Source organism: Hemitrygon akajei, chromosome 6 (assembly GCF_048418815.1).
Source record: "Hemitrygon akajei chromosome 6, sHemAka1.3, whole genome shotgun sequence".
NCBI lineage: Eukaryota > Metazoa > Chordata > Chondrichthyes > Myliobatiformes > Dasyatidae > Hemitrygon > Hemitrygon akajei.
In genome coordinates, this window is record NC_133129.1 from 49,953,506 (window position 1) to 49,971,471 (window position 17,966).

The window sequence follows — 17,966 nt, forward strand, 5'->3', positions numbered from 1 at the left end:
AGAGGCAGAGAGGAAATACCAGGACATTGCCTGGATTAAAGAACATGTCTTAAGGTAAGTTGAGTGAGCTAGGGTTTTTCTCTTTGGAGGGAAGGAGAATGAGAGGTGACTTGATAGACATAAGAGGCAAGGATAGCATGGGCACCCAGCACCTTATTCCCAGGGTGACAATAGCTAATATGAGAGAGCATAATTTTAGGATGATTGGAGGTACATACAGAAGGGATGCTCAAGAAAATTTTACTACACGGAGAATGGTGAGTGTATGGAATTCAATTGTAGAACCATTTGTTGAGGCAGATACATTAGGGACATTTCAGAGACACCTGGATAGGCTCATGTATGATAGAAAAATGGAGGGCAAAATGGGAAGGAAGGGTTAGGTTATCCTTGAAAGAGATTAAAGAAAAAGTACAGTGTCATGGGCCAAAGAGCCTGTACTGTGCTATACTCTCTATGTTCTATGATGTTGCCTGGATTGAAGGTCTTTAGTTTTGAGGAGGGACTGGATAAGCTGAGCTTGTTTTTCCTGGAGTGCAGAGTATGAGAGGGACCTGATAGAGGTATGCAAGACTATGAGACGTATAAATAGGCTAGATAGTTAAAATCGTTTTCCCCCATGCTAGAGGTTTCAGAAATAAGCGGGCACAGTTTGAAGGTGAGAGGTTAGAGTTTTAAGTAGACCTGAAGGCAAAGCTGTTTTTACACAAAGAGTAGTTGTTAACTGGAACACGCTGCCAGAGGAGGTGGTGGAATTAGATAGAATCACAGCTTTTAATAGGCATTTTGACAGATAATTAAATAGACAAGGCATTAAAGGATACTGTCCTAATGCGGACAAATAGGTGGGCACAAAGGTTGGCATGGACAAACTTTACTCGGTCTGTTTCTATGCAGTCACTCTAGGACTTCTCCTGCCAAAGGGATTCAGCCAGCAATGTCGACTGTACTTTTTTCCATAAGTGCTGCCTGGCCTGCTGAGTTCCTCCAGCATTTTGTGTGTGTTTTTAGTAGGTTTATCTTCTTTGTTGAGCACCAATTACTTTGTTTGTTTCCCATTTGGTAGTCTGAGCTTTGAAGGGTGGGGGGGGCACACACACACACACACACACACACACACACACACACACACACACACACACACACACACACACACACACACACACACACACACACACACACACACACACACACACACACACACACACACACACACTCCTACTTAGAACATTCCTTTGTCATTGCTCCATCAAAGTCCTAGGATGCTCTGTTCGCACTAACATTCCTAGAGTAAGTTTGCATCTTCTCATGTTTTGTGCAGTTGTACAAAACAAAGAATACGTACACAACGCTGGAAGAACTCAGCAGGTCAGGCAGCATCCGTGAGAAAAGAGTAGCCAAGGTTTCGGGCCGAGACCCTTCATCAGGAATGGGGGGGAAGAGAGGGCCGAAGCCCAGTAATAGAGATAGGGGAGGAGGAAGGGCTAGAGGCGCCAGGTGGAAAACCAATCAGAGCAAGGATAAAGGGGGGAGGGGATAAGCATGAAAGAACTGTAGAGGTAAAGGAGCAGAAAGTTTAAAGGGGAGAGAGGCAGAGAGGGACCTAGGATAGGGGAAGGGGGAGGGGGAGGGAATTACCAGAAATCGGAGAATTCAATGTTCATACCACCAGGCTGGAGGCTACCCAGACGGTAGATGAGGTGTTGCTCCTCCAACCTGAGTTTGGCCTCATCATGGCAGTAGAGGAGGCCATGTATGGACATATCTAGATGGGAAAGAGAGGCAGAGTTGAAGTGAGTGGCAACCAGGATATCCTGTCTGTTGTGGCGGACGGAGCGTAGGTGCTCGATGAAAAGGTCCCCCAATCTGCGTCGGGTCTCGCCGATGTAGAGGAGGCCACACCGGGAGCACCGGATGCAATAGGCAACTCCAGCAGACTCACAGATGAAGTGTTGCCTCATCTGGAAGGACTGGCTGGGGCCCGGAATGGTGGTAAGGGGGGAGGTGTGGGGACAGGTGTAGCATTTGCGCTTACAGGGATAAGTGCCAGGTGGGAATTCTGTGGGGAGGGACGTGTGGACCAGGTAGTCACGGATGGAACGATCCCTGCGAAAAGCTGAGAGGGGTAGGGTGGGAAAGATGTGCTGGGTGGTGGGGTCCTGTTGAAGATGGTGGAAGTTGTGGAGGATAATGTGTTGGATCTGGAGGCTGGTGCGGTGGTAGGTGAGTACAAGGGGAACCCTGTCCCTGTTGTGGTGATGGGAGGATGGGTTGAGGGCTGAAGTGCAGGAGGTGGAGGAGATGCGGGTGAGGGCATCATTGATGACGCCAGAAGGAAAACCACGATCCTGAAAGAGGGAGGACATTTGAGAAGTCCTGGAATATAAAGCCTCATCCTGGGAGCAGATGCGGCCGAGACATAGGAACTGGGAATAGGGAATGGCATTTTTGCATTGGGCAGGGTGGGAAGAGGTATAGTCAAGATAGTTATGGGAGTCAGTGGGTTTGCAGAAGATGTCAGTGGATAGTCTGTCTCCGGAGATGGAAACCGAGAGATCAAGAAAGGGGAGAGAAGTGTCCGAGATGGACCAAGTGAATTTAAGGGCTGGATGAAAGTTAGAAGCAAAGTTGATGAAATTGACGAGCTCAGCATGGGTGCAGGAAGCAGCACCAATGTAGTCATCGATGTAGCAGAGGAAAAGTTGGGGAGTGGTGCCAGTATAGAGTTGGTGCATAGACTGTTCCACATAACCCACAAAGAGGCAAGCATAGCTGGGGCCCATGCGAGTGCCCATGGCTACACCCTTGATCTGGAGAAAGTGGGAAGAACCAAAGGAGAAGTTATTGAGAGTTAGAACAAGCTCCGCCAACCGGAGAAGTACGGTGGTGCTGGTGAACTGGTGGGGTCTGTTATCCAAAAGGTAGCGGAGGGCTTTGAGGCCTTCTTGATATGGGATGGAGGTGTATAAGAATTGAACATCCATGATAAAAATGAAGCAGTCGGGGCCGGGGAATTGGAAGTTATTGAAGAGGTGAAGGGCATGGGATGTATCCTGGATGTAGGTGGGGAGAGTCTGAACTATGGGGGATAAAATGGAGTCCAAGTGGAGTGCCCTCCACTCTCTCCGTACTAACCCCAACCTCACCATCAAATCTGCAGACAAAGGTGGTTCCTTAGTAGTCTGGCGGATGGACCTCTACCTCACTGAGGCCAAACGGCAGCTCTCTGACACCTCTTCGTACTTACCCCTGCCATAGGACCCCACCAAAAAATATCAATCCACTGTCTCCTGCACCATCTCCACCCTCATCAACTCCGGACACCTTCCTCCCTCAGCCAAAACACTCATAATTCCCACACCCTGCGCAGCTCAGTTTTCCCTCCTCCCCGAGATCCACAAGCCTGACTGTCCCGGCAGATCCATTGTTTCAGCCTGCTCCTGCCCCACCGAACTTGTGTCTGCCTACTTGGACTCCATTTTATCCCCCATAGTTCAGACTCTCCCCATCTACATCCAGGATACATCCCATGCCCTTCACCTTTTCAATAACTTCCAATTACCCGACCCCTACTGCTTCATTTTTATCATGGATGTTCAATCCTTATACACCTCCATCTCACATCAAGAAGGCCTCAAAGCCCTCCGCTACTTTTTGGATAACAGACCTCACCAGTTCCCCAGCATCACCGCACTTCTCCGGTTGGCGGAGCTTGTTCTAACTCTCAATAACTTCTCCTTTGGTTCTTCCCACTTTCTCCAGATCAAGGGTGTAGCCATGGGCACTCGCATGGGCCCCAGCTATGTCTGCCTCTTTGTGGGTTATGTGGAACAGTCTATGCTCCAAATCTATACTGGCACCACTCCCCAACTTTTCCTCCGCTACATCGACGACTACATTGGTGCTGCTTCCTGTACCCATGCTGAGCTCGTCAATTTCATCAACTTTGCTTCTAACTTTCACCCAGCCCTTAAATTCACTTGGTCCATCTCGGACACTTCTCTGCCCTTTCTTGATCTCTCGGTCTCCATCTCCGGAGACAGACTATCCACTGACATCTTCTGCAAACCCACTGACTCCCATAACTATCTTGACTATACCTCTTCCCACCCTGCCCAATGCAAAAATGCCATTCCCTATTCCCAGTTCCTCAGTCTCCGCCGCATCTGCTCCCAGGATGAGGCTTTCCATTCCAGGACTTCTCAAATGTCCTCCTTCTTTCAGGATCGTGGTTTCCCTTCTGGCGTCATCTGAATGCCCTCACCTGCATCTCCTCCACTTTCCACACTTCAGCCCTTAACCCATCCTCCCGTCACCACAACAGGGACAGGGTTCCCCTTGTACTCACCTACCACCGCACCAGCCTCCAGATCCAACACATTATCCTCCACAACTTCCGCCACCTTCAACAGGACCCCACCACCCAGCACATCTTTCCCACCCTACCCCTCTCAGCTTTTCGCAGGGATCGTTCCCTCTGCGACTACCTGGTCCACACGTCCCTCCCCACAGAACTCCCACCTGGCACTTATCCCTGTAAGCGCAAATGCTACACCTGTCCCCACACCTCCCCCCTTACCACCATTCCGGGCCCCAGACAGTCCTTCCAGGTGAGGCAACACTTCACCTGCGAGTCTGCTGGAGTTGTCTATTGCATCCGGTGCTCTCGGTGCGGCCTCCTCTACATCGGTGAGACCCGACGCAGATTGGGGGACCGCTTCGTCGAGCACCTCCGCTCTGTCCGTCACAATAGACAGGACCTCCCGGTTGCCAACCACTTCAACTCTGCCTCGCATTCCCATTTAGATATGTCCATACATGGCCTCCTCTACTGCCATGATGAGGCCAAACTCAGGTTGGAGGAGCAACACCTCATCTACCGTCTGGGTAGCCTCCAGCCCCTTGGCATGAACATTGAATTCTCCTATTTCTGGTAATTCCCTCCCCCTCCCCCTTCCCCTATCCTAGGTCCCTCTCTGCCTCTCTCCCCTTTAAACTTTCTGCTCCTTTACCTCTACAGTTCTTTCATGCTTATCCCCTCCCCCCTTTATCCTTGCTCTGATTGGTTTTCCACCTGGCGCCTCTAGCCCTTCCCCCTCCCCTATCTCTCTTACTGGGCTTCGGCCCTCTCTTCCCCCCCATTCCTGATGAAGGGTCTCGGCCCGAAACGTTGGCTACTCTTTTCTCACGGATGCTGCCTGACCTGCTGAGTTCTTCCAGCGTCGTGTACGTATTCTTTGATCCACAGCATCTGCAGTTGTATTTTTGCGTACAAAACAAAAGCTGCCATTACCTTCTGAAGGGCACCTGTTGACAGGCAATAAAATAAACAGCATTACTCTTGTCACTCAAAATAAATTAAAAATAATGCTTATGGGAACTACCCATGGTAACAACAGCTCCTTTCACCTTACTGTTCTTGTCAACACTGCACAGGCCAAGTCAGAACCTGTCTGGCAATTTTCAGCTTTCTTTGAGGAATGATTCCTGCATTATGTATGACACAGGAGCCATAGCTTTAACAGTGGTTGTGCTGTGAGCCCACTTAATTGGTCCACAGAAGGTTTCACCCATCAGTGGAGACAATTTAAATCCATGTACAATAACTATTTATGAAATATTTGTTGTGATAATCATTTTTCTTCTCTGTTCTCTGTAAAAGCAGAAATCAATAGCATGATGACACTGAAGGGTATAGAAGAAAAAAAACTGTAAAAGGCAGTTACACACAAAGGAATGTGTAAGAATCCAGTAAATTATCAGAGATAACTGCACATTTATATGGGATATAAATTTCAAATGAGAGAGTTTGTGAAAGATTTGTCACTGACAAGTCCCTGATATTAAGTGAGTCCTCTCTCTCAGGAATTCTTCTTCAGCTTTTGCTGTCTTTTTCATTAGCTTAAAGTAAGTGTTAATTCTGAGCCAACAGTAAATTTTATTTAAAGTCAGAACATAGTCACAGATGGGAAGCATATTGCTTGTGCATGCAGCTAAATTGAGACTAATCTCAAATATGTTCCCGGAGCTAATGTCTCGCACATCCCTCTCATGAGATCAGAATGGATTGTGAGTAAATTCCACCACTGTACTGCAGCAAAGGTCCAGGTACGCTTTCCCAGTTTGGACTCCCAACTGTTCTTTTTGCCTTCTTCATCCACTAAAGGCACAAATCATATATTCTACAATTTACTATCTACACACAGACATTTACGTTAACTTACAGAGAACAGCTTGTAAGACCTAATAGGGAGCCTTTCATTTCTGTTGAGTTTTTCACAGAATTGGCATTGAATACAAGAGTTAGGCTGTCATTTTGTATCTGCACAATGAGTGGGTTAACCCACATTTAGAGTATTGTGAGCAGATCTCCTCATCACACTTTAGAAAGGATGCGATTAAGCGACAGAAGGTGTAGAAAAGATTCAAAAGCACATTTGCCTCTTTGAAGATCTCGAGTTGGATAGGAAGGATTTGTTTTCCCTGGAGACACAAATGACCTGACAGTGAAGGAGGCAGAGAAGTAAATAATCAGAATATGTTTCTCATAGTATGGGCATCTAAAACTAAAGGACAAAGGGCTATGGTGCGAAGGGGACCTTTAAAGGGCATCTAACGATTACACTTCACACCCGAAGAGTAGTTTTGTTGGAAATAGGCAGCCAGAAGAGTTGGTGGAGACAGGAACACTAACGTCATACACAAGGCAAATGGACAATACCTAGAGTGGTGTGGAATTAATACCGGTGTGGGTTTAGTATAGACAAGTATGATGGGTGGCATATATACAGTGGGCCAAAGAGCCCGTTTCTAAGCTATACAATTATATGGCTCTATATCCCCAGGTCATCCCAAGCAGTACACAGCAAAGTGCTTTCAGTAGTGTGGTTACCATGTAGGCATTGCTAAACCAGGCTCTCAGAAACAGCTACTTGACAATGAACGAGCACGTTGTTTCTTGGGAGCAATGCACACAAAGCGCTGGAGGAAATCAGCCGGGCAGGCAACATCTACAGAGGGAAATGGAAGTCAATGTTTTTGCCTGAGGCCTTTCATCAGAACTAGAAAGGAATGGGACATAGTCAGAATCAAAGTGCTTCTCATTTTTGGGCTGATACAACTTTTCTCAAGAGCAGTAGAGTTTGGAATCCTGATTATGATGATTATATTTACTTTTCAATGGCAAAACAAATGAAAACTGATGAGAATGTAAGCATAATGAAGGTAGATAGTTTAAATCTCAGTGAATAGTATATAAACTTTCCTAATTTTTGACTATAGTTTTCAGAAATTGACCTTGATCGTGTTCAGAGATGTTATCGACAGTTTCTAAACTCATCATTTTACATGTAGCAACTGGGTGTTTCAGAAGATTCTGTTTTACTGTAGCCTACAGAAAAGACAGCACACCGATGAATGCCTGCTGGAGAGGAAGGACACAGAACTAATCTAAGGGAATGCAGAATCAGCAAAAATACATGCGGTAGAGCACAAATGAGAAGATTAAATGGTCCAAAACTAGCCTGATTCCAGTTCATGTCTCTGAGTGACACAGAATAGAGATCTCCAGAGGAGTTTCCATAAAACCTGAGGTTAATTGAGTTACCAATGTGATAAGTGTGGCTACACTTAGAGAAAACAATGCATTCACCATCAGTGAGTCCATCATGTTGACAGCTTAAAACACAAGACTCTTTTTAGTGTTGTTAATGGATGAGAAATATCAGCCAGGGCACTGGGAATAACTCCCCTGAACTTTGAAACAATAGCATCTTGTCATCTACTATCAAAAGATAATCTACTGGAGGAAACTATCAGGCCCAGTAGAATTTATGGGAGGAGAGATATTGTGAAGGCTTTAGGCTGAGATTCTGCATTAAGATTCTGCTAGGTCCAGCTACGATAGGGCCTCAGTCTGCTGCTCATCTGAAAATTGGCACATACCATAGGCAGAAACAGACACAGAAACCTAAATATTTAAAGAAGCCATTTAAAAAACTCAGGATGCAACTGTCATCCATTATTAGTGTGGTGCACTTTGAGAACTGTGGAAGCAAGCCCGAAAGCTCCATGTACAAATATTTTGGAGTCTATCTGGTTACACTCAGGAAAACAAGCTGATCGCTTCCACCTCAGAGAACAAACCTATCATCCCTGATGCCGATAAGGTGGGACAAATTAAGACTAGCTTCATCTACAAACTGTCTAGTGTTGTTAAACTGCTTATATTAGAGAGATCTGCACTCAATTTCCATCCAGTTACCCATTTCTACTACCAACAGCAGCAAATTTGACACAGAATGATTTCTTGGACAGCAAAAAAAAAACTTTCAAATGGAAAAACAACACTGTAGATGCTGGAATTTGGGGCAAAATTAACAAGTCAGGCAAAATCTGTGGAGGGAAATAGGCAGCTAAAGAGTCAGGCCCTGATCCTTCATCTGGAGTGAAAGTAGTGGGGAGATAATATAAAGAAGAGAGGAGAATTTATGAGGTGAAAGCTGGCAAGTGATAGGTGGATCCAGGAGGTGGGGGGCAATTCAGGTCAGGGGATGTTTAGATCAGTGTCCACAGTTGTATTAAAACCTTTTGACAACATTGTGTGCATATCTTCTTATGATGCTTTCCTATAACATTGGAAAGATTTCATTTTGCTTTGTAATCAGTACATTATCAGAGATCAGGTATAACAAAGTAATGAAAAGCATCAGTCATTTTAATGGGAATCCTATCATTTTTCTTTCCTAATTGTGATAGTATACTAGGAATATGTGTTCTGCCAAGTGAAATTTCAGGAAAATTTAGAATGAAATAACAAAACCCAAATGATTGTGCAAACAGCAAATCCATATTGCTGCAGCTAAGAAGCTTCTTTGTTAGTACTGGATGAAATGCTTTGAGCAAAAAAGAGTTTGCCGGAGGTACTAGAGATTTCAGTAGGATCTGTAAGATTGGAAGGAATTATTCAGCATCTTGGATCAAAATGTTTCAGCAGGACTGCTTTGAGATGTATAACTGAGGGAGAATGGTACAGGATACCATTAGCAAGTCCAACAGGATACAAAGCAAGGCTCACCAAGGACGAAGATCATTTCAGAAGAGTCTAGAAGCTGTGCCTATTCTTCATGAATCAGGGAAGGTTATGTGGAAATTGACTCAAGCCATTCATTATTATGTGGATATGCTGAAAAATAAATGGCAGGAACTTCAGTATCTAAGGGGACACAATTTACACTAATTGCAAAATAATATCAAAGATTTTTTTATTTTGGATTCATTTTGCCCTGGAATGCTTTTCCTAAAAAGAGATTCAACAGAACCATTGAAAAGTCACTTGAATTGTTCTTTGAGGAATGAATACAATATTTTTGAAGAAATAGAGGGAGAATGTGATTCCAAGGGACATCTTTCAAGTGCCAATATTGCTGTAATGGGCAGAGCGACAGATTTGTACCTGGAATCTCTGATGATGTACATCTTTTAAAAGGTAACGGAATGTATTCAGAATATAACAGGTTTTCAGGGTCCGTTTTCACTGTATCTATAAATAAAGAGATAATTTATGGAAAAGTAAGTTGTCGGATAAGCACAGGCAGAGCGAGGAAAGCTTGGGGCACCGAAGCATAAATATGTTTTTTGGACTTGTGCCAGTTCTAACATTCAGATTTAGAAGTTTAACAAAGAACTAATGCAGGACTGGAAATGATTTTAAATTTTAATTCAGCCAATTGTTTTGGGAATTCCATTTCAGTTTTTGAATTTTAAAACGGAATACATCATTAAAGTCATAATTAGACCAAAATTTTCTCCTTCTGTGTATTATTGAAATTTCCTTACAATTGTCAAACATAATTTAATAATAATTTGGGCTTTCGATACCAACCCATGAGGATTAGGATAATGGGTCATAAATTGCTGTAGTGAGGCATTTAACAATGAGTACCATTGTTTAGACTTACTCATGCATACTTAAGATTTTTACAGTTTTTGCCAGGTTTGTTGCTGGTAATGTTAACAGCAAAAGAATTAAAGGAACTGGGACCAAATTGCACAGGAAAAGGAAGTGGATATATCTCCTTAAATGAAATTAATTAAGCTGCTAACTCTTCTACTGCATGCCAGTGCAGTTAGAAATAAATGCTAACATCCCTGAGCAATTTAGAAATGCTCAGTCTTGGTAATTCACTATTGCTCAGTAACCTATGGTTTAAAGCCTTCCTTTGCCTTCCTTTTAGTCTGATGTTTCATAATTATTTATATTCATTTTCTGATGGAGAAGTTGATGAATATGTCAGGAGATGGCAAGACTTTGTGTTTCAATATGCAGACCTTGCTGATTTTTCTTACTATCCAGCCTAAAATGAGATCCCATTTTCTTTTTTTCCAGGCTTTGGTAACAGACAAATCATTCCAGCCTTGGTCTGTTTCCTGGTATGTGCAAACTCAGTTTATCATGCACTTTGTTGGTATATTTGATAAAATTGAGAAGTACTTTGACAAAATGTTGCAAGCATGAAATGTTAACTACCGGTATTTCTTGTTTTACATGGGCACTGTCTAATCTGAGTGTTTTTAACATTTGCTACCTTTATTCCAGCATCTGAGGTCTACAGATTTTCATTACTGCCATGTAATAATTCCCCTTAAGATAATGTAGCGGTGTGCTACACGCAGCGCTAAAATAACGACACAGAATCGGTAAACTGCAGCCAAAGACAAAGTTTATTTCAACTCCACAGTCTTGCTTTAAAGCCTGTCTCCCCCACCAGATACCTTGAGAGGCCCTACTGAAACCCCCTCAGGCTTTCTTCCTTTGTCCCTGCACTCTGGCTAATTGTCAGCCGGTTCGAGTGTGCTAGTAATTGGGTCGCCACAATAAGTGAATTTATGCAATATACAACCTTGAAATTCTTGTTCATTGCAGGCATCCACAAAAACAGATTGTCCCAAAGAATGAATGACAGTAACAACATTAGAACCTTAATGCCCCCTACTCCTCCTCCCTGTCCCCCCACACTTATTTCAGTAAAAAAGCATCAGCACCCTCCACCCAGCAAGCAAGCAACAGCAAAACCCCCAGGTCCCTGCATGATCTGCAGTACAGCAAAAATTAATTGTTTACCTGACTGCTCATCATACCACAGGCTCTCTCTCTCTCTCTCTCTCTCCCCCTAATAAAGGGGCAGAGAGGTGTCACTCAGCGAGAGTAGAAACCAACGAGACAGAAAAAACTTGCTGATTCATGGTGTTAAAGTCTATCATGTTGCTTTTATTTCTGAGTTTTCTGACTCAAGAATCGGCAACAAACTCTCTCTCACTCTCTCTCTCTCTCTCTCGAGAGAGAGAGAGAGAGAGAGAGAGAGAGAGAGAAAGAGAGAGAGAGAAAGAGAAAGAGAGAGAGAGAGAGAAAGAGAGAGAAAACAGTTTAAACAATTTGCTGAGTACAAAGCCCTCCACTGTTCTCAATTTTTTTTCAGTTTACCCCGTAACACTTCAGTTGGCCCCACAGTCATAGAATTGGCTCATACCCAGGGCCACAGAGCCTCAGAGCCCCAAAGGCAAGCTCATCTTCTAGGCCGCATCCCTGGGATGTCAAGAAACAGCCAGTCGATGAGTCCCAGAAGCGGATCCCATTGCCACATAAAAAGAAGTTTGAGTGTAGCTCTAGGTCAGGATCTCCGACAGAGCCCTATCCGCTTCGTAAAGGAAAAAACCCTGAATGCACGACACATTGAACCTTAAAGTGGATATGCTACAGCAGCAGAAGGCCACAAAACTGCACTCGCTGTCTATAGTTCTGCCCTGAACCTCCCAATTACTCGGCTTCCACCACCCGCTAAGAATAAAGAATAAATAATTCTAATACTTTTTGGTCCTTTGAATGAAGGAACTTCTTCATCTTGATCTTGATCTAAAATAACAAATCTCTTGTACTAAGTTTGTAAGTGTTCATTCTAGACTTCCCAACAAGGCAAATATCTGAAACTTACACAGTCAATTTTTTTAAGATTTGGATTTGGTTCTGCTAGATCGTCCTTGTTCTTCTAAATTCTATGGAGTGTACAGAGACTGGACTCACTCTCCTCTGATGACCAAGCCTTTTTTATTGTTTCCTGCAATACTTTTTCATTCATATGAGGTGGCTCACCTTGGAGGAGCATTAACTTTTATGCCTGGAGATCTTGCTGAATTTAGTTCAGGCCTCTGAAAGTAAATGTGCCTCAGTCTCTTCTTCAAAGGTGTTCATTTTAAATTGTCTTCTTCAGCTGATGAAGGATAACACTGATGCAATTTACTGAAGTCTTAAATATAGACAGAATGCAACCAGGCTTTGTCTGAATGGTAAATTATTATATGGCATTTTCTGGAATCAAAAGTAATGGCCTCGATTTTTAAATTCTCATAATCTCTATCTCTAACCTTCAGCCTACAGTTTCTGGGATTGTTATGTTTGATATATCATCTACACCTGGTTTCGTCAGACCTCCATCAGCATCTATATCTTCAGCTGTATAGGCTCTGAGCTCTGAAACTATCTCCCCAATTCCTTCCAACTGCCTCTCACATCTTAATGCTACCTTGGCCAGCCGTGATAAATGTGTCTGGGCGGAAGTATGTAGGTGGCACAGTGCTGTAGTAACAGATTGCAGCCGGACAGCTCTGAAAGCCTATGTTCAATCCTGACCTCGAGTACTATCTGTTTGGAATTTGCATGTTTTCCCTGTGACCCTGCAGGCTCCCCTGGGTGCTGCTGTTTCTTCCTATATTCCAAAAGCATGAGGGCTGGTAGGTTAATTGTTCTTTAAAAAATACCTCCGGTGGCAGTGGCCCAGTGGCAGATTCTGGGAGGAAATTAGTGGAATGAGGGGAGAATGAAATGGGAATAATTTAGAATTGGTGTAAATGTGTGGCTGATGGTTGTCATGGACTCTGTAGGCTGAAAGACCTATTTATATGCTCTACAACAGCAGTACCTTTGTATGTCAAAGGTGATATATCATTGCATGCTGCTTTTGCTCTTGAAAATTGCTCTTGAACCAGTGAACATTTTCTCAAGCATTTGGTAAAAATTCGATATTCTGATGTAGAGAAGAGGTCAGGTCGAAAAGAGTTCATTTTTGAATATCTCTTAGGATATTTTGGCATTGCTAGGGCTCCTCTTGAAATGCAGAAAACTCTGTGTTTTTTGCTGCAGGTACAAATCACATATGCCTGCAGTCAACAGTGTATGACACTGAGGTGTAAAAAGGGAGCTTACTCCAGTCCCGCTAAAATAACCAAACAAAATATCTGAAAGACTTCTACCCTGATGATCTTTGATCAAAGAATATAATATAAGCAGGCATGAATGGCAAAGCATTCCAAATATTAATTAGTAATAGTTTTATTTGGCCACTTTTTGGCCTTTGGGACTAGCCAACTCTTTGTTGCCCCCTTTATCCTGAGATAAAGTCCTGGTTAAAGTTGGACGTGCAGACATTGAGATGCAGTTTGGCTTCAGCCAGGAATCTGTGAATCAGGTTGGATAGAATGCACTGTTGCTTTGCTTTGCAGAGTTGGCACTTGAATGCATGTGACTATACAGGGTCTGTGAGAGTCCCTAGTTACAGCACACTGATGGCAAGAAACATTTTGCAATTCAGTGCTATATGTATGCTACTTGGGTTGAGTAAACTGGACCAAAGTGTTACCACCAAAACCAAATTCTTGACTGGCTGACCATTCACACAGCATCCAATCTTCTATGTTTCCTGTGCTTGATTATTTTTCCATCCCATGTTTGCTGCTAAGAAGACACTATTCTCACTTTGATTATGTAATGTATTGGAGCTATATTTCGTACCCTCATCCATGATTTTCCAGAAGCCCACAGTTTATTTGTAAATTGTACTTGCCACACTTGTAGTCTCCCCTTAAAGTTTTAGCAGGTTATATCATTAAAAGACCCATGTCACATTCTTGCTATATTTATTACTTTGAGGAAAATGGTTGTATTTATGTGAATATGATTCAACATTTTTTAATAAATATTGAATCAGCTAGCCATTCTCACCATTCCCTCAGGATGGAGCAAGTTACCGAGTAACAAGGAGATTTGTGGTAGAGCTGCTACATTTTAAACAGCACTTTTTCTCTAAATCATGTAAATCTACATGTTTTGTTATTAAAATGTCCATTTTAGGTCACACAAATATGTCATAATGAGGTTAGATTATTGTGCTTATGCACACCAATTGGTTAGATCTCTTTGTCCTTGAGATGTTATGTTCTAGCTAATGGTAAGTATTTGGTAGAGAGTACACAATATAGACATGATGAAAGACGCAGGACTGTAAAAATGAGTATTGTGTGATTTATGGCAGATATCTGACCCACCAATATTGGTTGGAACCTTGATTTAACTCTCTTGTATCATTTGTTTTAATAATATATGAGATTAATTTTATGAGAGAGATTTATTGTGATTTTACACTGTTTCTGAACCAGCCATAGGTTGCTACTTTCCATTAATCAGATGGCCGATTTCATACCAAAGGTTTGACAAGCACAAGCTTCATTTGGAATGTAATGAGCTTTGGATATGCCAACTGGCTATTTGAGTTCAACAGGAATGCATATGATCTCCATCTTTCTTCAAAGACCTACTTGTTGTTTTGTTACAGCTGTACAGGAATTTACCATTTCACTGCAGAACCAGGCAATTTTATTTTATAAAAATTAATGAAAATTAAACCACATTAACTCGGATTAAATTAGTCAAAATTCCTGTCCATCATATTTTGTTTTTCCAACATTATACCTTCTCTTCCTGATATTTTTCCTCTTTTTCTCCATCAAAAGTAGGATTTCCAAAGTGAAATTGACGTCCTTTGTACGGTCATTCTTATCATGCAAATTTGACAAGGTGTTTGACTATGTGAATCATCACGAATGGGCGCAGTTAAATCAATGCAACACACACAAAATGCTGGAGGAGCTCAGCAGGCCAGGCAACATCTATGGAAAAGAATATAGTCGATGTTTCGGACCAAGACCCTTCATCGGGACTGGAGAAAAGAAGATGAGAAGTCAGAGCAAGAAGGTGAAGGGAGGGGAGGAAGAAATACAAGGTAGTAGGTGATAGGTGAAACCGGGAGAGTGGGAGGGATGAAGAAAAGAGATGGGAGGTTGATTGGTGAAAGAGACAAAGGGCTGGAGAAGGTGGAATCTGAGAGGAGGGGACAAAAGACCATGGAAGAAAGGAAAAGGGGAGGAGCACGAGAGGGAGGTGATAGGCAGTTAAAGAGATATAGTGAGACAGGGAAATGGGAATGGAGAATGTTGAACTTCCAGTAATGATCTCCCCTTCACCATTCCCCATTCCCAATTCTCTCTCTCACTTAATTTCCTTACCTTCCTATTGCCTCCCTTGGTGATCCTCCCCTTTCCCTATCCTCCATGGCCTTCTCTCCTGTCTTATCAGATTCCCCCCCTTATCCCATTCATCAATCATCTCTTTACTTCACCCCTCCCCACCCCCTTGGTTTCATCTATCACCTACTACCTTGTTTTCCTTCCTCCCCTCCCTCCACCTTCTTTCTCTGACTCCTCATCTTTTGTTTCCAGTCCCGATGATGGGACTCAGCCCAAACTTTTGACTGTATTCTTTTCCATAGATGTTGCCTGGCCTGCTGAATTCCTCCAGCATGTTGTGTGTTTTACTTGAATTTCCAGCATCTGCAGATTTTCTCTTGTTGGTCACAGTTATATCTATAGTTCTTGTTCACACATAATTGCATTCCTCTAGGATCTGAGTACAAGTCATAGTCCCAAAGAGCTGAGGGCATGATTTGGTCTACTGATTCACACCACACACAAGGGCAGGTTGTTCAAATCTTCAGTCAGCTACTCACTTCTTTAACTTGTTGAGTCCCAGGGGAAATCCAGATCTTTCACACCAGAAGGTTTTACTTGACAATACATTCAACTCATGTTGTTTATGAAAGGATTAATTTAAATCACCTTCACAATTCTTCACATCTAACAATTTTTACTGCAGCCACCTTTAATGTCTGAATCAATAACTAATAATCATTGTGGGGTAAAGATACCAAAGAAATGAAATTAAAAACTAACTGAGAGGTCCGTGATTAAGGTAGCATGGGTGCAGAAAATTTTCACAGGAATTTTGCCTGTACTGGAGGACTTGAGTTATAAGGAGAGGTTGGATTGTCCAAGACTGTTTTCTTCTGGAGTGAAAGATGCCGAGGGGTGAGCTTACAGAGGTTTATGCGAAGATTAGTCATAGTCGTTACCTCAGACTAGGAGGAATTCTAAAATTAGAGGGCCTAGATTTAAGATGAGAAAGTGAAAAATAAATGAGAGGGATCTGAGGGGCAAGATTTGTACATGGAGTAGTCGGTATGTTTATTCTTTTCCATAGATGCTGCCTGGCTTGTTGAGTTCCTCCAGCATTTTGTGTGTGTGTTGTTTGGTATATGGAATCTCTTCTCAGAGAAAGAGACATTTAGACAAATAGTATTATTAAGATGATCATTCAAGTCGAGTATGTTGTCTATTGGTGGATCCTCAGGCGGACGTACAGGCTGACCTGGGATCCACATATTCTGGTGCAGTGTGTGCAAGAGTAACAATTAGTGTGTCTCTCTTTCCAGCTGATCTATAACCATATAACAATTACAGCATGGAAAAAGGCCATCTCGACCCTTCTAGTCCGTGCCAAACACTTACTGTCACCTAGTCCCACCTACCTGCACTCGGCCCATAACCCTCCATTCCTTTCCTGTCCATATACCTATCCAATTTTTTTTTTAAATGACAAAATCGAACCTGCCTCTACCACTTCTACTGGAAGCTCATTCCACACAGCTACCGCTCTCTGAGTAAAGAAGTCCCCCTCATGTTACCCCTAAGCTTTTTCCCCTTAACTCTCAACTCATGTCCTCTTGTTTGAATCTCCCGTACTCTCAATGGAAAAAGCCTATCCACATCAACTCGATCTATCCCCCTCATAATTTTAAATACCTCTATCAAGTCCCCCCTCAACCTTCTACGCTCCAAAGAATAAAGACCTAACTTGTTCAACCTTTCTCTGTAACTTAGGTGCTGAAACACAGGTAACATTCTAGTAAATCTCCTCTGTACTCTCTCTAATTTGTTGACATCTTCCTATAATTCAGTGACCAGAACCATACACAATACTCTAAATTTGGCCTCACCAATGCCTTGTACAATTATAACATTACATCCCAACTCCTATACTCAATGCTCTGATTTATAAAGGCCAGCATACCAAAAGCTTTCTTCACCACCCTATCCACATGAGATTCCACCTTCAGGGAACTATGCACCATTATTCCTAGATCACTCTGTTGTACTGCATTCCTCAATGCCCTACCATTTACCATGTATGTCCTATTTTGATTAGTCCTACCTAAATATAGCACCTCACACTTATCAGTATTAAACTCCATCTGCCATCTTTCAGCCCACTCTTCTAACTAGCCTAAATCTCTCTGCAAGCTTTGAAAACCTACTTCATTATCCACAACGGCACCTATCTTAGTATCATCTGAATACTTACTAATCCAATTTAGCATCCCATTATCCAGATCATTAATGTATATGACAAACAATATTGGACCCAGTACAGATCCCTGAGGCACACCACTAGTCACCGGCCTCCAACCTGACAAACAGTTATCCACCACTACTCTCTGGCATCTCCCATCCAGCCACTGTTGAATCCATTTTATTACTTCAATATTAATACCTAACAATTGAACCTTCCTAACTAACCTTTCGTGTGGAACCTTGTCAAAGGCCTCACTAAAGTCCATATAGACAACATCCGCTGCTTTACCCTCGTCAACTTTCCTTGTTACCTCTTCAAAAAATTCAATAAGATTTGTCAAACATGACCTTCCACGCACAAATCCATGTTGACTGCTCCTAATCAGACCCTG

At 42.7% G+C, this 17,966-nt stretch overlaps 1 protein-coding gene across 2 annotated transcripts in view; it reads left to right on the forward strand.

The window, feature by feature from the left end:
• Nucleotides 1-17,966, forward strand: part of LOC140728714 (trans-2,3-enoyl-CoA reductase-like) — a 184,134-nt gene that overhangs the window by 137,817 nt on the left and 28,351 nt on the right. For both annotated transcript variants that reach the window (XM_073047675.1, XM_073047676.1), the window contains one exon: nucleotides 10,388-10,431. In XM_073047675.1, the coding sequence (XP_072903776.1) occupies nucleotides 10,388-10,431 (44 nt within the window). The remainder of the gene's footprint in view (nucleotides 1-10,387; nucleotides 10,432-17,966) is intronic.